Source organism: Haliotis asinina, chromosome 15, assembly GCF_037392515.1.
Source record: "Haliotis asinina isolate JCU_RB_2024 chromosome 15, JCU_Hal_asi_v2, whole genome shotgun sequence".
Lineage (NCBI taxonomy): Eukaryota > Metazoa > Mollusca > Gastropoda > Lepetellida > Haliotidae > Haliotis > Haliotis asinina.
The window spans coordinates 25712176-25734692 of NC_090294.1; the positions used below are offsets into that span (position 1 = coordinate 25712176).

At 39.4% G+C, this 22517-nt stretch overlaps 1 protein-coding gene across 1 annotated transcript; it reads right to left on the minus strand.

Annotated features, from left to right (window-relative positions):
* Window positions 1-1279: 1279 nt before the first annotated feature.
* On the minus strand, window positions 1280-22039 carry LOC137265240 (peroxidase-like). Its single transcript, XM_067800594.1, has 14 exons — window positions 22022-22039; window positions 16882-17065; window positions 12891-13020; window positions 11776-11975; window positions 10989-11183; window positions 9470-9548; window positions 8249-8355; window positions 7571-7672; window positions 7106-7204; window positions 5996-6156; window positions 4761-5305; window positions 3127-3296; window positions 2207-2306; window positions 1280-1554 (listed from the first exon to the last, which is right to left on the minus strand). Exons 2-14 carry the CDS (start codon window positions 17057-17059, stop codon window positions 1371-1373), a joined length of 2250 nt encoding a protein of 749 aa, XP_067656695.1. The 5' UTR covers window positions 17060-17065; window positions 22022-22039; the 3' UTR covers window positions 1280-1370.
* Between the last annotated feature and the right edge of the window lie 478 nt (window positions 22040-22517).

A 22517-nucleotide genomic window follows, 5' to 3' on the forward strand; every position in this document is an offset into this window, starting at 1 on the left:
AAGAACATATTGTGGTGTAAATACATCTTGAAAATCGGTTTACTCGATTATTTTTATATTCAACTACCTCCGTAACTGAGTGAGTGAGACACGTTTTACGCCGCTTTAAGCAATATTCCACGGGAACACCAGCAGAATTTCACACATTATACCTATATGGGGAATCGAACCCGGGTCTTCGGCGTGACGAGCGAACTCTTTGATAATTAGCTAAATCACTTCGTCCATAAGTAATGGAAGCAAATATACAGACTCTCGGATCTCAAACTTAACAAATTGGTTTCCGCGATCTTGGACTTGACGAGCCACTGCATTATCTTCGGAGTTATTTAACCGCTCCTAGCGTGGAATAGGATTAGTGTGCATCATTTTCTACCCAGGGAGGTTCCTGTAGCATCTTCCTACGTAACCTCTGTTAAAATTATTTCCCAGCTCTCATAAAATCCCCTAACATGAATTATCTCCTTTCTATCTATACAATCCGATCACGTTTTAATTTACATCGATTTAGGTACGGTATGGCAATATGGAGTTAGTTGATGAACGTGCCAAGGATAGATTCGGTATTTCATGTTTAACTGAAATGCAGAGCCTAGCGCAACAGAGAGTATAGGAAAAAATCTATAAGATGTGTTTGTTGATGTTACGCTAAAGATATATAATGGCTAGCTTGACCGGTGTCAACGAAGGGGGTGGAGACGCCATTGATCCCCATTACATGACTGGGTTCTGCCTAGACGAAACGTTTGCGCATTGTGCTCGAGAAGAGGTTTTAGTTTACCCCAAGCATACGGAAATTACCGAGGCTTTGCGAGTGAATGGTCACTTTTGAAACAACGTTGCTGATTGCACAGCTGAATCTGATTGCCACCAATCACGAATCCAGAACACTCTCACACCATTAAAGAGCCGTATTAAACAGAGGTTACGTAGGAAGATATGACATTAGTAACCTATGTGGGAAGAGAATAATCACGCATTAGCGTTTGATAGAAACGGCAACTCAAGGATGTGTTTTTATGCATACATCGCCGTTTTACAGAATCGAGTTGACAGTAACATGTCAGTTTGTAGCGGGACTCCGGCATGTCGTTAACAAAACAACGTCAAAAAGTTCTGGAAAATACATACGGCGTGAGAGATACAATATCTGCATGCTCTTGAAAATTAATATTTTGATATCCATAGACAAAAATAGCTTTTAAGCTACCAGACGCATTAACTACAATGTAACTCGATAATCAAATGTGTACTTTGTTAGAGGCATAAAATATGCATATAGTCAGAGAAATATATTAATATATATGACATCAGGGACCAAAAACATCTCCAGACATGATTGGATTAGTACAAGAGACCTGTAATGACAGTCAGCAGGAACAATAACGAGCGTCAATATTTGGTCCCTCACAACCACAGTTGCAGGGTTCACATGAACGTTCCCGTGTCTGGACATGCTTGTGACAGGCTCCCCATGCAGTCCACTCGCTCCATGACCCCAGCTCCTCCTTCCATGGGGTCAGGTCAACCGTGTCAAGTGAGCTACAGGGCACTCTGAAAAGAAGAACAATTACGTAGGATGGTACACAACGTACACGATTTTGCCTTTACCGAAACTTGTACTCGTATCTGCTGTTTACTCAGAAAGTGTGTCACAAATGTTACACACAGGTTCATATGCTCACGAAGATTTGGGTTAGAATTGTATTCAGAGACGTTTGTCGTGAAAGGTGATCGTGTGGTTAGGCTTGATGACTTGGAAAAATAAATAAAAGCAAAGTCCATTTTCGGAAGTACCTTGTTCTGTAGAGCCACACATATATTTCGTTTCGAAATTCAATTGTTTCAAGGTAATAAAAAAAATCTAGGCATATTCACCATAGTACTACACCTAATACTGCTACTTTGGAATATCAGTTTTATACAGATATGCTCGTAATTTATTAACAATTATTTGTGAAACAGTTTTGAAATTTCGGAAAATCAAATTTGGATCGACACTTTGTATAATTTTTGTTATTTGTCGAAATGTTGGTATCTAGAATAGGTTTCATCTTAACAAAATTATTAAGAAAAGAATATATTTGATGCAAGGAGATACTTCGAAATTTCGAAAACAACATATTTTCTCTCAACCGACAGATCTCAGTGACACTGGTTGAGTTGAGTAAAAGACAATATTATGAACGACGTAAGGATAACTTACTTGTCACCCTTGATGAAGGCGTTCACCTGTATGGTGACAGTGTCAGTGTTGTCACAGAATATTCGGGACAAACTTGCCTTGCGGATTTCTGCCAACTGATCTGTAACATAAATTTCCATTCCTGTAAACATCTTTCATGATTTCCTGAAGGTTTGGGGGTTTGCAGCTTTGAATATTCCAATTGTCATTTTTAAATGACGTCGGTCAATACATATGACGTCATTATTTCACCTGTGCAAAATTACCTAAGGAAATACATGAACTCAGAACAGATCGAATTCCATAGACTTGGGCAAGTGTGCTGTCGTGTGCATGTGTATGTGTGTGTGTGTGTGTGTGAGAGAGAGAGAGAGAGAGAGAGAGAGAGAGAGAGAGAGAGATTGTGTCTGTGTGTCTGTTCGTGAGTGAGACTGCATGTACTTTCTTGAAAATGCGTTGAGTAAAACTGCACACATTATCAAATTGTATACAGATCGTTTAAAGGTTTCTAGTCTGAAAACGTCTCTGCAAACGTCTGTCACACATTCCATAATCCTGTATGAAACAAAGTCCATTGTAAGACTGCAAATATTCAGTTCGATTATTCGAAAATCAAATCTGACACCTTTCGAAAATAATGATAAATGAAGATAAAAAAATACTGTTGAAAAATCTGAGGTATATAACGAAATTATAATAGTTCTAAATTTGATTTTAAAAATTTAAATTTAAAAGTACAACAATCATAATTTCGTTGTATACCTGTGACTTCCCAACACAGTCCATTCTGCCATAACTGGATTATTCATATTGAAAAAAAATACATCATGTGTTGGAAAATCAGAGGTTTATAACGTGATTATATACCTCTGATTGACTTTGATTAAGCAATCACAATCCAGTATCTACTGACATCATGGTAGAATTTAGTTTTACCTAACCTGGAGAGAATTTAACGTAGTCATTATCTCCCTCAAACCAGAATCTATCTCCTTCCTTGAGAGCCTGAAACTGTTTCCCTAGAAGGCAGGCGAACGTCGGTCCTACAAGCCCTCCAGATACATGTTCTTCACTTATAGACCCTGGGAAAAGGTCGATGTCGTGAACGTCGCTGAAAAATAAACGTCATGATCATTTGATCTGGTTGTATGTTATAAGAAAATATATACTACCCATAAAACTGTAGACTCACACGTGTACATACAGACACTTACTTCAGTCAACTGTTCTTAACTAGATATTGCAAAACATTCCATAGTGTTTATAGGTACTGTTTACACATGAGCTGGTGAATTGTAAAACAAATTCGTAACGTTGAAAAGATTATTGTCATGAGTTCCATAAATGATAAATTCCATAACTGGTGAAAAGTGGCGAATTCTTTACAACCCTGTTCACCAAAAGGCAGCTGTTCACATGCACGATTTTCGCACATGCTTTTTCAGCAATGTGATTCATGATCCTCGTTCAGTTCATCTGCATAGGGTTTGCAGATGGTCCTCCCAAGTTAGCGGAGAAATTCATCTTCGATGCTGCCACATATATACACACAGCATATAGTTGTAAGTTGGTCTAAACGTTTGACAGGTAGCATAACAATGTCAACGGATGAACTTCGGCATCCACGGCATCTTTCATGTTAAAATGACAGTTGGGTACTACATCCCCGTGTTATATCATGCTCTGTATATATTCTGAGAGAATGAGAGAGAGGGTTGGGGTTTCATTATTCCTGCCATCGTAGCGAGGTAGGAAATGATACAGGTTTCAGTTGGTGACACCAAATGAGCACGGATAGGGCGCTGACAAACCCAGAAACATAACTGGGACAAACCATTACTCGTACCAACAATCATTGGTTTCTGAAGCGGAAAATGATCGCAACTCAGCTGAACTACCCGTGTCCCTAATCTTATCCTCTTCGATATGTCCAAGATGTACGTTCCGATAAATCTCCACCATACAGTGGATGCATCTATGGCTCGGTCAGGTAACATGTTTTACCTCCCTTTGCTTTGCTTTGCTAGTTCGCATATTCTCAGTAACCAATCAGCTCGTTACAACCGAGCTTGCCAGTGTGAACACACATAGTTGCGAAGGATTGTGCGACTCAGTTTTATGGGGAAATCATACAGACAAATTGTCCGACAATTTTAAAAATATACATGCAAGAACTCTTTCTACCTCTTTCAGAGTTTCTCTCCATGATTTGTGTTGTCATGTTCAATCAGTCATGTTATTGTTGTGACTGGTACGCTCAACGTCACAGTGTAGACACCTGACTGTATAAAAAGACAGCCAAGGAGACAACAACATTATCGGTCCGAGCCGTAGATGCATTTAGGGTGTTGTGTAGATTTATCGGAACGTATACCAGGAAGATATCGAGGGTGTAACCTACGTATTTCTTGTTAAGTAATTATTTTCGCAAATCGGATTTCTACGTATTTTTCCGCGTTTTTTCCTAAAACTTAATCGTTTGAAGGTAATTTTTACAGGCTGTTTTAATTTTGTTAATTTGCAGCATTGGTTAGTCCGATTCTCTGCACTAAAGAACCAAGAAAACATTTCTTACTCGTATGCCATCCTCAACTTGTTCACTGTGGCGTTAGAATGGGTCGTATTTATCAGATCGTCAAAATTATCAACAACAGGCATTCCACAGAACGTCCTCCAAGCAGTGTAAGGGGGTAAGCCATGATCTCTTCCTCTCTGGATGTTAAGAGCTGCAATGTCTAAACTCCTGTTACCATCAGGGAAAAGATGATCGGTCAACTCTTGTGATATCTTGCAGTCAACTGACTGTACACATTCTGTAACCAAACCTCTTATAAAGCCACCGATGGTTCTGTTGTCTTCGCTTATAATTATATGGGTATTATCAAACCCTTCCCTCAGAGGTGTTTGCCCAAGATTGTCATAGTCTGGACTATAACTTGCGAGGAATGACCGGACCATTGAGTGTCCTATTCTAAAGGCTGCTGTTGCAAAGACGTTCCTGATGCTGGCGTCAGTTGTGTTGTCGTACACGTTTGAGTATCCTACTGGCACGAGACTCAAGTTGTACGGGTCCATCTGATCACCGTTGATGGCAGGCAAGAAGTCCCCATAGGTGATTTTCTTTAAGAGAATGTTATAATATCAAGTAATCATTGATTTATCATAGCCAGTAATCCGTATGTACAATCTGGTAATCATTTTGTATGAATGTAGTGATAGTAGCATGCAGGTTTAGACTCACCGTGTGTATGTGGCTGGGCAGGTGGGTGTGTGGGTGTGTGGGTGTGTGGGTGTGTGCACCAAGTTGCCGAAAAACGCGCAAATATCACGCTGCCTTTGGATTTAAAGTTTTGTTAGGAATTCGCCAATTTTCTAATTTTTATAATTTCTTGAACTCATGACAATAATCTTATCAGCTGTACGAATGGGCTCAGTTCATGTGTGAACAGTAACGTTTTACGATAAGGAATATTTTGCCTGAAGTAAGTGGCTATGTTTACACTAGTGAGTCTAAACCTCCGATAGGAAGTATTATAGACGCGGAAAGCGTGCTTGTTTTCTTGACGTTTTGAACCGTATTTCGTATTATATCCATCGGCATGTCAGATTTATGTGCAATAAAAACCTGACTTAAAATATCATGTCCCTTAATGTCATTGTGCTAAACCTGTGCATCCACTATCTATCTGTGTATCTATCTTTCAGTCCATCTATCTACACGTTGATGTATTCATTAAGAACAATTGGATTTGTCTCCGACAGATTCCACTGTTTCATGTACAATACTTTTGTAATGCAGTAAAACTGTACCTGTGCATATGCTCCAACTATTTTCCTGGCTTCCTGGAAGAGTCTTTCGTCTCCCCAGTGACAGTTTAGTTCCTTTAGTCTGCAGGCTAAACGGTTGTGTTCCCTCACGAAGATAGTGTGCATACTCTGAAGTCCGGGATTCTCATTCGCCCGATGGTCACCTGGAAAAATAGAACAATGTTTTGATAGCGACTACATACCTGTGATTTATTTGATATACGGTCTTTAAGACATTATCTCTGGACGGGAAGGGAACCTGTGTCTCCTGTGTCAGAAGCCAATACCAAGAACTATAAGGCAATCCCGTCGGCCATCGAGGTCAACGGTTGCCAAATGGACCTATCGCTCATGTCTCGCCCAATCACAGAGTTATAAGTTACCACAGAGACCACAGTGTGCAGAACAGTCGCATACATTAACAGTACCATAAAACGTTCAGTTACTATTTACAATCACATATTGTTCTGAATATGCTTTACCGTTACAGGAACTGCTCCTGATAGGACCAGCATTTTTCATGATTTTAACAATTATATGATCCCACCATTCGACCACTCCCAGAAAAAGTGAGTATGCTCTCTCACGAATCCAGGAAAGCAAATGGAGATGCTTGGTTTTGATCAAAGATACATAGGGATGTCTTCAGGTTTTGTTCAAAATACAAGTCACCAGTCACAGTGTAATACTAAGTGAGTGAGTGACTTGGGATTGACGCTCATTTTATCAATAGTCCAGCAATGCCCCACGCCAGGGGGACACCACGGATGGGGTTCACACATTATACCCATATAAGAATAGACTCCTGGTGTTGAGCTAGACAAGTGAACGCAAGGCTACCCCAGTGGCTGTGTATGACTGACACACTATTTACTTAACTGTTGTTTGTGATATTGTTAGTGTTTGTTTCAACTATATCTCGCTCTACTTCACCTCGAGCCAACTCAACTATATTGGCATGAGATATGGCTGAATGATTTTTCAGTTTGCGGATGTAAGGACTCAACAGCGTGTATTCCGCAATCCCATGGCCTAGATGAACCCCTGTCAAAAGATGTCAAGCTGACGGACCATGCCAGAAATACAGTTCACTTGCTGCCTTCCTGTACTAACCAGCGAGGAAGCAATAATCTGGTGCAGTCTGAGTCCTACAAGCTCCTTCATTCTCCAAGTCTGGTGGCAGAAAGTCGTTGGCGGCAGTTCTAAGTTTCCCTGATAGCAGAGAAGTTGCTGAATGAGTCAAGTCACAAATTAAACATTATAAGGGCGCATGTTTGTTGTCTGCCGTTATGCTAGTTAAAATACCTTGACAGGACGTTCTCTCTCTCTCTCTCTCTCTCTCTCTCGCTCGCTCGCTCGTTCCCTATGTGTGTGTGTGTGTGTCTATATATATTGCAGACAGAAATGTTCGTGGACTTCAATATATAAACCGATTTCTATTTTCTTTTTTATAGCCAGATTTCTATGGCTGAGCCAAACATATTTTAAACATGAATATGCCAAATGAATGATTTCGATTTTACATTAATCCCTGAACATTTAGGAGGAGACAAAATGAGTGTGATACGGACTCCCTACCGTCAACAAATGTCCGTAGTGAGTTCTGTTCGTCCTGTGACGACCCGTATACCTGTGAAGCGTCCACGTAGGCTGTAATCTGGTTCAGCTGCTCTACTGGGACTGGAACATAGTAATTGAAGGAACCCGGGTAAACGTCGTTTCACAAGCTATATACCATCCAGTCGTCTCAAAATGGTTATTATCAGATAAGGATCAGATAACAGAGTCTGGACAATGAGTAGGTATGAGTATGATTAATCATTGTACAAAATGACCTTTGTTTGAAATATTGCTATAATCAGTAAGTAATATCAGACTGATGCACACATTAACGTGTACATTAGTACAATGCTAATAGGATATTTTCACACCTCATATCAAATATGGCTAAGCTACAAATAAGGTATAATCACCTTTCACTTCAGGCCTTGCTATTTGTACCCTCAAGACCGCACTGGTGTCTTGTCACTTCAGTAGTTTCACCTTTCTGAGCATGTATTGTTACCCTGGTACTTAAATATTTCCCATTTCAGTTTACATACCAGGAACCTCAATTCACATACCGGTATTCTCACCCTTCAATGAAGGTATTGCTTCCGTGGACGCGAACAAATTTAAATGTATTTACACCTAACAGGCATGCGATGTTTGCCGCCAGTTCAATGCAGCTGGGAAAGCTATGATAGAAACACATACCTGATTTACAGTTGGCGTTCTCGATTTGTACAGACCGCACAAAATTCATGCAACCGTAATCGAAGCGTCTGTCTCCAGCTTCGATGTCAATAGCAAAGCACTGGGGTCTGTGAAAAACAGGTACTTGATATGAGACAGATACAGGTTTTAGGAACGCCATCTTGGGGCACACTATGCAATTATGGGATATTAATGTGTGTTTTGAAATGGGGAGTACATACTTATCTACTTTCAAGACAAAGTAGGTGATAGGTGATATAAATGTCAATACCAAGCTTTAATTAGGGCAGGAGTTGACGACACCATCCGTTGTTCACTGATCAGGAGGGGGGCATGGTTTGATGTACCCTGTATGTCGTTTTTATGTTCCCTGAGCCCGAAGGCTACGAATTAGGGCCCCGGAGGATCAGCGATCAACGTATTTATCTTTTTGAACACCTCAATGTTTATTTTGAACTGCTTCAAGCATGGGTATCGGGTCATGACAGGGAGTACCGGCGTTAAGCAATTAGTCAATAACTACAGACAAGCAATATAAATGTAGAGTTATTTCCCTTCCATCGCTCTGCGTTCTCTTAACATCTCTATTTTCAGGATTCACTCAATTGTCAACTGGTAAAGAATTATTAACATGAAGAACCAAATGGATTCCCACAGATCGGCATTCCCTGAGGGTAGAAAATAAAGAGGGATTTCACTGCTTCGGGGTGATCGGAATCAATCGTGGTTGTGGGTTTCTGTGTTCACCCTATTGAAGTTCAGGAAACAGAAAAGTCCATGGTCACTCGGTCTGCATATTGAGGTCGGGACCAGTCCTAGCTTAATTCGTGATCACTTCGATCGTGATCGGGAAAGATATCTCGACCACAATCGTATCCTATCGCAACACAGTGCATCGGTGTGTGATAAACGTATCGGAACGTACCTACACGTACCACATCGTCCCAGTTCGGAGACCCCGATGATACTGTCAGATCGCGACCGATTCGGGACAATCCTATCAGAGCGTATGCGATCGTATTTGAACCGGAGATCTGATCGTGACAATATCGCAACAAATCGTATCTGAACGTATCGACCCGCATCACTTCGTACCCATACCTGAAATTTCAGATAAGTTCCACGATCAGCTAGCGTTTGTAACGAGTCGCATGCTAGTGTGTCAACCTAGCACTTTAAGAAGAATTTCTTATCATTTCACAGTTAAAGAATGAAGTGTACCTTTTATCTAAATCCTCTTGCGTTACGTTGACATCTTCGACAAGGCCTACACAACAAGCCACCATTGATGCATCACTGCCTGGAAAACAAAATATTGTGAAATGCCGAACAAAAGTTAGCCTAATATACCTTCCTCTTTCAAATCAATTTAAACCGCCATCGACATGACTGGAAACAGTCCTATAAACATTGCAAACTGAAGGACTAAAAGATAACTCTGTAACAAATATATCACCTTCAAATAAAAATCCCTTGTTTGTCTCATTTTGAGCAACTATCAGCCACATACGTATTTTTAATTTCACAGATCTATTTATCTCAACGATAAAGGTGTGGGCCTGAGGATTGAATCATATCTAATAGCATTGCCGTAACCCCCAACTCTGAGGGTTTGACACATCTATCTATTTCGCCACCACGTGAACTCTTTCATGACCCGCTTATCGCTGTCAGATCATACACATGGCAGCTGGACCAGAGCTTGATTTGTTATTACTGATGAAGGAATAATGGAAAACAAAATATTGTGAAATGCTGAACAAAAGTTAGCCTAATATACCTTCCTCTTTCAAATCAATTTAAACCGCCATCGACATGACTGGAAACAGTCCTATAAACATTGCAAACTGAAGGACTAAAAGATAACTCTGTAACAAATATATCACCTTCAAATAAAAATCCCTTGTTTGTCTCATTTTGAGCAACTATCAGCCACATACGTATTTTTAATTTCACAGATCTATTTATCTCAACGATAAAGGTGTGGGCCTGAGGATTGAATCATATCTAATAGCATTGCAGTAACACCCAACTCTGACGGTTTGACACATCTATCTATTTCGCCACCACGTGAACTCTTTCATGACCCGCTTATCGCTGTCAGATCATACACATGGCAGCTGGACCAGAGCTTGATTTGTTATTACTGATGAAGGAATAATGGAACAGTCATCATGTAATTTACCGTCACAAAGGCAGCACATCAGCCATATCGTGACAAACAGATACATATACGGCAATAACAAAAATATCTAAATGGTATAAAAATCATGTTGTTAAAGGGCAGTATGAAAGAACGAGATCATCACAATGTTCTTAAAACTAGTTTAAGAGCATATAACACGTTAAACTGCCAATAAACAACATAATATAACAATGACCAGAGATCATTTGCATCCAATGATCAAGCTAGGCCACCATGCTGTGGAGACTTACTTATACTTCCTGCACGGTTCCCCACCTGGATTTGTCCCATCCCTTCAGTTTTAGCGGTTTTACGCAAAGTTTATTTCTTCAAATATACATATATACGATGATTTAAAAACCTGGGTGCATTTTAATGTCCTTTGAATGATGTGGACTGACATACCCTCTCGGGGGACAACACCTAGTCTAGGTCAGGCAGATCGATGGTTGTTAGCAGGACACTTTGCTACAGAATGAGATCACTGAGCAACATTCTCTCACTTTGTTTCTCCTGCATTACTATTTGAAGGTTAAACATGTACTTGGAACTTACATTCAGGATGCGTCAGCTCTTGAATGGGTGTGCTGGTGATGTCGTGGTCCAGGAACTGACCCCATTGCATCAGCATGACCGTGAGATTGGGATGAAGGTCTTCTGCTGATGAAGGTGGGTGGACAGTGATGCTGACTGTACGAGTACTGGGCAGATCCGCTCCTGACCTGCTCTTCTGTCTCGGGCTGGACACGGCTGTTCTCAAAATAAAATGAATCATATTCACATGTAACGTCACAAAAGTGAACACCGTCTGTCATAGACACCAGAAAACAAATATGTGGTCAGTGTAGCCTGTGTAAGTATGAAATGTGTGGCAACACAATTTACCAGAATCTCAGTTACATAAGAAACTCTATGGTCTTCTTTTTATTATGGTTTGTTTTAATTTGAAAGATATGTTAATTTCAGACTAGCTGCTAGTTTAAAGTGATCCATCGAACAGTTAGAGCACCTGCCCATATGACATCCCTTTAGCTATTGTAAGACAATGCTCATTTCAGAGACAAGTTGTTAGTCTACAGCGAACCATCGAACAGTTAAAGCACCAGCACATATAACATCCCTTTAGCTTTTGTAGAATCATGTTCATTTCAGAGGTAACGGTTAGTCTAAAGCGAACCATCGAACAGTTAAAGCATCAGTCCATATGACATCCCTTTAGCTATTGTAAAATAATGCTCATTTCAGAGACCAACCGTCTAAAGCCAACCATCGAACAGTTACAGCACAGTTACAGTTGCCATCCCTGTAGCGATTAGAACTGAAAGGTACACGTATAACTTACCGTCATCATATACTGGAGGTAGGTAGCGTCTCATTGGAATAAACGACCTCCCCCACGAGGTGTATACGAGGTTGTTGCAATGTCCATCAGCTGTCCGGAAGGGTGATTTCTCATTGCAAGTGTATTCACGATCACAGCGGATCTCCGGTCCAAATCCTTCCTCCAAAATAGACGGTGGTACTGTTCCTAATGTCCTAACACTGTAATTGTAAACCACAGATGCATTTCCATAATTTTAAGAAATGCCTCTGATGAGCCCGACTGTATGCATGCAAACGCTTAGCATAATCATATGAAACCACAGGATTTTCCTGAATACGAATCATTATCAAAAGGTGTTGATACCAGGTGTTCCCGAGAAGGTGAGATCTGACTGCACCATAAGTGGCACCCATCACAAACACATGCAAAGGTAAATCAAGTGTCATTTTGATAAACATGGGACCATTTGATACACGTCAACTAAACTGATAGGCGTTGTGGAAAGTTTATTACTGTGAATGGACATTTGATCAGGAAAGCAAGATGGTGGACAACACAGAAAATAGAAAATGTTGGCACATGAGCGGCAGACTACACATAGCACACATTACGACATCAGATGATTTAGATGAATGGGATTGAAAGTGTATGCGTGTTTAACAACTGCATGAATTAATGAACTCTAACGACAGTAATTTCTAAATCCTAAATGAGTCAGTAGGATGTGTACGGACTGAAGGAAGCTGTTTGCTGGAATCTGAATATGAGCAAGGTTTTGAACAGAGCTGATTTCCTCCTGAGACGTAAACAAAGACAGTACAAATACAAACTAACACCTTTTTGCATTTTCTCTTGAGGTTCGGAATACAACAACCCGTTCTACTCGAATTATAATCCATGTATGTACGTGGTATGAAAGATGAAAAAGTCAAATATGCCTATCCATGTGTTTCAAACGTCTTTCTTTTAACAGGTACTTTAAATGTAATAACATTGAGCAAACATCAATAAGACACTTAAATCAATCAAAAAACACGTAATGCTAATCACCCGGGCATTAAACAACGACACCTGAACCTCATAAATCTGAAACAACGCTCACCCGATGCAAAGTAAAGGAAAAATAAACTTACTGTTCCAATATAAGCCGTGATATAATTACGTTGAGCCGATGGTCAGCTCCTCGACGACTGCTATCCAGAAACGTGAACGTAATGGAACTGTGCTGTTGTGAGGTAGAGCCAAGCAGGTTTGCTGCTTGATCTACAACACCAACCATATCGGAACATGTAACATATCGGAAACTGTAAATTTTAGAGAGGATCAACAACTTTATATGTTCAAAGTAATGCTGTTTTATAGTCAGGACCCCAAAAGCTTCATGGGTAAAAACCCAAACTCTGATCTTAAGCGTTAACACTCACTCAGTTATTGGCCTTGTCAGTCATATAAGAGGCGAAACGGTATTCCAAAAATGTATCTGAACCAAAACTTAGAGCCAATCGAAAAATTTGTATTATGTATATTTTCAGTTACTGTAAGATATTGTGCAGAAAAAAAATTCTAAGTGTTGTATTTGTTATTCTATAATTTGCTTGATTATTACATTATAAACCACTAGAAAAGGGCAACTTACATATCATGAGACAAGTCTCACACAACTTGTTTCAGTATAGACAACTTTGTTCTTTTCAGCACAAATTCATATAACGAACAAGGATACTTGTGATTGCAAATGTATGACCCATTTCTGGTTTAAGAGAACCAGATGTTTTTTAAAACTTTTTTTGAATGAATGATCGTTGACAAGACATCAAGTTAAATATTCTTTCAATTTACAAAAATCACCCTCGTACTTTACTATGCTCTAACAGATTGAGGCAGAAATTGTGCACTTTTGCTACAAGCACCAAACTTGGAACACTTTTATATTGAATCACTCCGAACAATTCTGAACAATGATCCAGCTCAGCAATGCCCCATCGTGGCGGAAAATCAACGGCGACCGCCAATGTTTCTGTAATGCAATAAATGCTCTATGTATCATAATTATCTAGTCATATCCTGTATTTTTATGAGGACTACTTGAAACATTGGTGTACATATTCCCAATGTTTTCGCCACCTAGTGGTAATGAAAACTCAAGATGGCTTACGTTCCAAGTATATCAAGGTGTATTCCTTCGAATACAAAGGGGCGGTGGGGTAGCCTAGTGGTTAAAGTGTTCGCTCGTCACGCCGAAGACACGCGTTCGATTCCCCACATGGGTACAATGTGTGAAGCCCATTTTCTGGTGTCCCCCGCCGTGATATTGCTGGTATATTGCTACAAGCGGCGTAAAACCAAACTCGCTCACACTCACTCACTCGAATACAATGAAATGACATCACACTCGACGACAACATGAAATACTGACAAGAGGTTTGATGGTAATATACCGACGATAGTTCCAATTTCATGTTCAAACAGACATCTGGTGTGCTTGCCTACGTGAACCCTTATGTGACCATTATGTGAAGCAGTAGATGGGTGCAACACAAAATAAGCTTTGGTTTATTCATGTGAGCACACCCCTAGTCTTTTGTCGGCTGTTTCAGAAGGAAACTCGTGTCTCTAGGTGCTTTAAAACGGGTTTCTTTCTAAATCTATTTACGTAACCTGTTCAACTGGCAATGCAAAACGTTCAGTTTTGTTTGTTCGGCTCAGGAACCTTTAACAGTTCTTTGACACAACTGCTGATAGTTTGATTCTTATTCATAGACATTCGCCATGTTTGTCTGTGGTGGATGGTTTAGTGTATGGCTGCTGGTTACGCTCTAATATTCCAGAAAACTTCACCACAACACATCGTGGATATAACCTTAAAATGGTCGAGTTTTGATGAAGCATTTGCACAATTATGGCACCACCAAGTGTCACTGTAGGAACTTTGGGAGTGGCATCTGATCTTCTTTGTTGCCAGACCTAACTTCTCCAATCTTTGGACAATAAGGGTTGTCATGGCTGAAGCAATGTTCATGGTTTCTTGTGTCTTTTTTCCTCAGATGACAGGAGTTCTATGAACAACCTTGAAAACAGCTGCCCTTAAGTGATGCAACACGTGAGGAGTGGAGCCATCCGTTTTGAGAAGGGTGGCAGCTTATTCTTTACTATGAGCTATTTTGTTGATTCTAATCTCTCCAACGCTGATATTACTCCCTGACTGTTATCTAAGTATGTCCCTGTTATCTACTATCACCAGATCACCTCTGCTTCCTCTAAAAAGATTTCCCAAATGACTCCTTTCACTTACAAGCGAAGAATCTTTCTTTGCAAATGTCATCTGTACAGCTGCTGTTCATGACGTTTTGCATTTTCTTGCTTCCTTCTGACAAGATCAGAATTCTAGTTGGTATGAAACCCTGGAGATCATTAAGAACTGGATCAACTTCATTTCAAATATCAGTAACGCATCTTTGCACTCAGATCGGGAATGTTTGACTGCATTCGATTCTTTGGTCCTGTGATGTGTAGAGTTGCAGAATCTAATCCAAGTTCTTGCTGTCAGCGTGAGTAAAGATTTCGTAGATCTGCCAGGCAGAATACAGGTCTTACCACAACTGTTAGTCAGATGAATTCCTTAATGTTTCAGTGTGAGAGAAACGTTCAGCAAAGGCTATACCATGCAGCACGCATGTCCCCCCCTCTCTCTCTTCAGATTTGTATTGCACAGTCAAACATCTTGTATGGTACTGGGGATTGATTGTCATCATATCCCAAGCTGACAGTTTTCCCATGAGTCTTGTATCTTGCAGTTCTGTTTCACATTTTCTTACTTTAACACCAAGATTAAAGGTAGATGCGCTTTATGACGTCCTTCGGTGCTAGCAGTGTCATCACAAACGACACACATGTCAGTGTGGTCAGAAAAGACACCCTTGGTCATTACTTTCTTCATTCAATCCTTTATTGCCTGTTTCTAATCTCAAATAACTTTATTTCAACGTAATTCACTGTCATACTGCATGATGAATACCAAGCATATTCTCAGGACCACAGCCTAGGTGCTGAATAGTTACATTAAATGGTAGCGGATTAACCTTGCAGAACTGAAGCAGATGTTTTGCAACATATTCATCAGGGCATTACAGAGGTTCTTTATTAGCATTCAGACACGAAAGACATTCATAGAACAGATCTGTGTTCATGTTTTCACTCCAGGACTTCATATAAAATGAGTGACCAGGAATATAATAAATAGGGGAAAAGATTTCATAGCGTAATTTTGTTATATATTTATATCACAGTGTTCCCCTAATGCTTTAATTTGGCAAAATTAAACACTCAGTGCTTGAACTCTGCTCAGTATTATATTAATTTGCCAAAGAATTGTGAACAGCTCATGTTATGATTACACGATGCCATTTTAGAAAGTGGTCAAATGCAACATATGTCGTGTTTGGGATTTCCCGATTTATTGGAAGTCGCGGTGGCTGACTTTGTGTCCTGGCGATTAAGTGCATGACTCTGAGGGTGTGAGTTCGAATCCCGGATGGGACTCAACCAAAACAAGAACATGTACTAGAATTTATACTTTACTAAGAAAGTGAAATCCCAAATATGACATATGTTGCCGCTTGTGTTAGTTTAGAGAAGAAAACTATGGAACACTGTATTTGTGCTTAGAGTGTATTTCTGTATTCAGATATCCTAATCACTGATGATTGATGGGTTTTTTCATACTTACCATCAAAGTATATCCGAGACATGAACAATCTAAAAATGCATCGTGTAATAAAAACAGCCATCTTAAGTTATCGAAGGGAGAAAATGTACTTTTGACGGCCATCTTGGATTTTTATGCGCACCATGGAAATCACGTTGCTTCTACGAATAATCCTGAAATAAATACTGAATATGACAATATACTCATAACATATTTCAGGCAGGTGGCACTTCTAAGCTGGATTCATATTTGTTTGGAATGTAGAGGGGTGCCAGGTTTGGTGCCTTTAACACAAAGTGCACAACGTTGAGATCATTCTGCCCAACAACTATATTTGGACGCACCTAGACCAAGAAACATGTCATGTGTTATGTGCACTCGCCTCATCTCATGCAACTGAAATATTTATGTATATGTACCTATGCTTTCGCAGATGTGCTCCAAATCAGTTTCATTCCTCAAAATTTCCAAAGCCTGCACTTCGATTCCATCCAGTTTTGCATCCGTCAGATTGAAATAATCCGCCAAAGCACCGCCCAGTCTATGATGAGCCATAGCAAAAATCAGTTGACAGCCAAACAACAGAGGCAGTAACATCGTGCCCTGGATACACACGGAAAAGCAAAATTATTATTTACATCTATACGGATTTCAGACGTTCATGGGATGCCATTTATTTTGCATTGTACACAGTGGAAACTGTGTACCTGTATGTTAAAGGTGCTCTTCGACCCTTTTTATTGGCTGTTCAGCTGCAATCTTATCGCTTGTACTGTCAAAGAGTTTTGTCAGGAAATAGCAGAGACACGGCTGTTACTCCCTGGCTTAGGTTTTCAGCTTATATATGCTCCTATATACATTTTTTGTTTATCACAAATCCTTGTCAGTGTAATCCTTTGGATTACATGTCTGCAGATATTCTTAATTGCCCGTAGAACGGTGAAGCGTTACCTCAGAATCGGTTTGAGAATCGGTTTCCTGCAATATTATCACAGGCAGCATAACAGACAACTATTTTAGTATCATTGTCACCACCCCAGGTACAGTTTATACAAAACTTGGTCCATTTTGCGTGAAATCATTTTAAATTCTATTTTTCGGTAAATCGTTTGCATAGAATGCATAATTTATGCATACGCGTAACATAACTGAAGATAATACAATAGTTAAACTTTCAATTTAATACCCTGCATGCACTTTCTATTGTTTGTGAAAGAAGACGCAAGTCAATTCTTGATAATATTAAGGGTACATTATCAGTACAATTGTCGATGTTTTCAAAAACTGCTCAACATAAGCTACAAAGACGTCTTTCATTTGTTTATAATTGCCATTCGCTTAAAACATGGTATTAACCTTCATAAAGTGTCAAGCACTTTGCACCTTCCAAAGGATAGGAATACAGGACTCCTAAAAATAAAAATATAGGACGAATACTGAAAACTAATAACAGGATCGTTAGAAACATTACAAAATAACGGCTTCCTTCTGCCCCCTAGTCCCCCAAGAGTCAACCTTCCCCACGAAAGGTAAGAATCTCTGGTTAAGGCTGGATGTTTCACTGGTCAAGGTTCACAAATTACACTTCAGCGTAAAACAGGTTCCACTGGAAAAGACAAATAAACAAAGCAATTTAGGCTAATCACTGATACAAAACTAGCTGTATGGGACTGTCTAGCTAAATCACTTCAGCTAAATGCTGGGTCACAATGCAGCAGTTGTCTGAAAAATAGCTTATATAAGATAACATACCACTATTTAAGTCTATCTTGGGCTTTATAGGATAGTGTCCGAATTATAGCATTTAATGGAAAGTGGGACTCGCTTCAGACCCAGCTTTCTTAAAATCGACATCGTTACTGTCTAACCATAGTCTTACCAGAGAGAGCAACTGATATATCTTCCAGTTTTAATTTTCAGATGAGAAACAAGCCAATGCAGTCCTGAAGAATGAGACAGGAGACCGTATTGTTATACACTAGAAATGTGTGCGTAAAAGTGGCCTCAGATCGTACCCTTTACTTCAATATTAATCACATCGAAACTGCAATAACGATACTCTTATTTTACTGACATTTACGGCTGCCAAATACAGATACATAAAATGTTGTTTAAACAAAGAATACGAATGTGAACATTTTCCAGTTTGAATATTTCTCTCCCACTTTTGCTGGAAGCAATCCTTACATCGTTTTTGAACTATAGTTAAAATGCTCGAGCATCCCCAACTCACTGCCCAATCTATGCATATCCATGTTGGAGCAGTTATATTTCTGATTAACATAGCCCAGTTGTGCTTATTTCTAGCCTCACTGGCATTTTCAAATCAGATATAGTATCATCTTATAAGTGTTTTAGGAGTAACGATGAGGACGCACTGAGATTACTTTCAACCAATGTAGGATAGAACGTTTCATTGCCAAGAAATACACTTGGTATCTTCCGCATTCACCTAATACAATATCTGTGGATGTTGATCTGCGGATGCCCAGAAAACGTTTACAAGTTTGTAAACTGATTTTTTTTCAATGCTTTCAAACTTTTGAGTACCCCATTTCTCAGAACCATACAACAGAATTGGCAGGACTTGTAAAATATAGTTCATGTGAGAGATTATCTAACTTAAACATGCTACGCTGAACGGTTATAAGAGCCTTCCTAGCTTTAAGAGTCAGATTGTTTATAGATGCCTACCAAGTGAGATTTCTAGTAAAGAGCATGCCAAGGTAACTGTAAGATGATGAAGCTTCAATTGGGGCAAGTCTGTAGGTCCATTTTTCCGTTCTAGAAAGTCTCCCCCTTGTTTAAATACAACAATGCTTGTCTTATTTAAATTTACTTGGAGACTTCATGTTTCGCATTCTCTAAAATATCAATTTGTTTTTTGGAGTCCAATTACCGTATCAGCAAATAAAAGAAGGAACACATCGAATAGGTCAGGGATAACTGGATGCAATTTGTAAGAGTGGACGTTATTTCATCGACCAATTCACTAATGAAAAATGAGAACAGAAATGGACTAAAACACAACCTTGTCGTACCCCTAGAGGACATTCAAATGCTTCTGGGTTTACCTTATTCGATGAACGCACATATACTTTCACAATTTGGTACACAGATCGCAACACTGTTTCCATTTTTAATCTAATCCGTTCTTTTTGAATGGATACCATACCTTTTTCTGTTCACAGAATCGAATGCTTTTGAAAACTCAATAAAACAAGCATTGAGCCCTTTTTGAGAGGTATTTACTTATAACGGCCTGTAAAGTGCAGATATTATCACTGGTAGAGTATCCTGATCAGAGGCTAGGTTGTTCCTCTCGAATTGTATTGCAGCATTTGTCCCAGACTACAAGTTTTTTGTTTGAATTATTTGTATATAATTGGGAATGTCCAAGCAACCGCCCAACCTTTAAATACACTGGATGAATTCCATCGCCGTTAATTGACAAGTATGTAACTCAAATATATATTTTACAGAAAACTGTCAACAGTCACTGTGAATAGAGCCCTTCTTCACTTCTTGATGGTCATAAGGCAGTTAGAAAAACTTGGATTTCGAAAGGTATTGTCTCTACTTCCAACACGCAGGTAATAGTAATTGTAATGCGCATTTCTCCACGCATAATGCATGCTTGAGGCGCCCAGTGTCCAAAGTCACACTACACAGGATTAGAATAAATTCATATGATACATTTCAGCATGTAGGGTAGGCTTTTTGAAACAGAAACATTTTTGTATTTCATCTGAAAGCTGAGTATGATGGTGCAGGTCTAAGAGTGTGGGGAAGGCTGTTCCATTCCGTGGCTGCATGAAACAAAGAATCTTTGGCCGAACGTCGTGTTTCTGACTCTGGGTACACACAAGAGGTTCTGTAAAGCAGATCTGAAAGATCTTAATGGTGTGTACAGCTTGAGTAGTTCACTGAGATAATCAGGAGCAGCATCTGTTACACACGTATAGCTGATGCACAGAACTTTAAAAGCAATTCTCTGGCGGACAAATAATCAGGGCGAGTTCTGCACCACATGTGTAACATGGCTAGACTTTGGACATAGAGAACATACTCTTGCACAATTATTATGGATCCGTTGAAGTTTTGAAACTAGAACTTTCGGAGCCACGGCAAGTAAACTGCTACAATAGTCTAATCTAGACATTACAAGAGACAAAACAAGGATTATTTGATTAGCTGATTCTTTGGTTGGGTAATTTCTTATTGTTCCTATATTTCTTATTTGAAGGGAACAGACTTGCATGAGATGATTAACTTGTCCTTCAAGATCCTTCCCACGATCAAGTGTGAATCCTAAGTCTTTCACTGATGGAGACAGCGAAATAAGAGTGCTTCCAACTTGAACAGGGTGTAAATTACTTCATGACTAGTTGGGCTTTAAACCAACAAGCATAAATTCTGTTTTGTATAATTGCAGGTACACGTCAACATTGTTGAAACCGAATTATTTAGGTTTCTAATATATTATGACAACTATTGCAGCAAAGGGTGGGTTTAACACGTCTGTCAATACGTAATAAGTCTGTGACCTTGTCGACATACTATGTCGAGTCACGCACAGCTGTTATATGCGGCATATGGAGGCCATGAATCAAGCCGACATAAGCTGTGCCTGTTATGGGAAAACGGTGTGTGCACACATGCAAACCTTAGATCAAGTGACAACATTCATCACAAAATTCTCTTGACTGAAAGATCGGTTTTAGCAACACAGAATATACGGGCACTGTCCATACAGAAGCGACAAAAACCTTATCCACATTCATATGAAATTTCTGCTAAAAGCACTATAAAGCTGTTATGATATCAGGACGGTATATCTGTTTCAGCACTAAACTGTATTTGTTTTTGTATGCTGACAATTTGCGCATTTTTCAGATACGGCCTGAAATAGAACACAGATTTCTGACATAAAGTCCTGAGATCAGGAGGTAATTCAAAATTACATGTAGCAGCACTCGATTGGTCCTAATGTCGTCAGTACATGCAACAGTAACACACGTTTGAACTTTAACATATTCAGTGACACATGAATCACCAAAACAGTTTATCCAAGAGTGACAACACCACTCCCAGCAAATATGTTAATATAACGACTGTAATATTACATTATCACCATAGTTATTGTCACTCGTCGATGAAATATGTTTATGTGATTCATATATTATCAACATCTCGACTGCAAATGCCTTCTTTAAGTGGCCTTTAGAAACTGGTATGATGATGACATTATTCCTAACACTGTTATCAGATAAATAATTAATTTTCTTGTTAACTCGGTAGGCTTCACTCTGAACGTAGCATCTGTTGCAATAAAGAAATTGTCTGTCCATTAAATATTGTTAATCTTCAGTGCGACTGTCATTACCTTTAGAATTACAGGAGTTTACAAATGCTCCAGTCATGTTACAGCAATAAGTTCAGGTGTTATAATCTGAAAGAATCATAGTCAAATGACTTGAAAAATATACGATATGTAATTTACATAAATTATTTTCAAAAAGAAGCAAGATTTGTGAAAATATCTAACCCATATCTTACCCGTTCGATCGCAACAAACCAATTGCCTATGTGGCAAGTTACAACATATCTACTCCCACGTTGTCTAGACGACAATGTCCCATGTGTTTTGATGTGCTCATGTGGTGCATTGTCAAATAATGTATTGATTAGTTTTACTTCATATGTGCATGGATCATGAAACCCCTGTTGGGAAAGCCATCTGTCCACAGATGAATCAGATTGAGATATACCACTAAAAGCTTCAGGACCACTAAATTGTTTCAGACAGATTATAACCAGCATGTTATAGATAGATAAATGGAAAAAAAAAACTTTACTCGCTGGCCGGACCCACAACTGACCAACCTTGTGTGTATTCAACTGCTTACATAGTGCTGTGTTTCGGGGTCGTTGGGGTAGCCTATAGGTTAAAGCGTTTATTCACATGGGTGCAATGTGTCGAGTCCATTTCTGGTGTCCCCAGCCGTTATAGTGCTTAAAAAAGCACCGTGAAACAAAATTCACTCACTGTCTA

Bases quoted from the DNA above. Each gene is read 5' to 3' on its own strand.
- LOC137265240 (XM_067800594.1), bottom strand. From the start codon at position 17,059: ATGTTACTGCCTCTGTTGTTTGGCTGTCAACTGATTTTTGCTATGGCT. The intron at 11,184-11,775 runs GTAAGTTATACG...TTTTGAGAACAG, and splicing joins ACCTCCAGTATATGATGACG to CCGTGTCCAGCCCGAGACAG. The intron at 9,549-10,988 runs GTAAGTTCCAAG...TTTGTTTTCCAG, and splicing joins AGAGCTGACGCATCCTGAAT to GCAGTGATGCATCAATGGTG.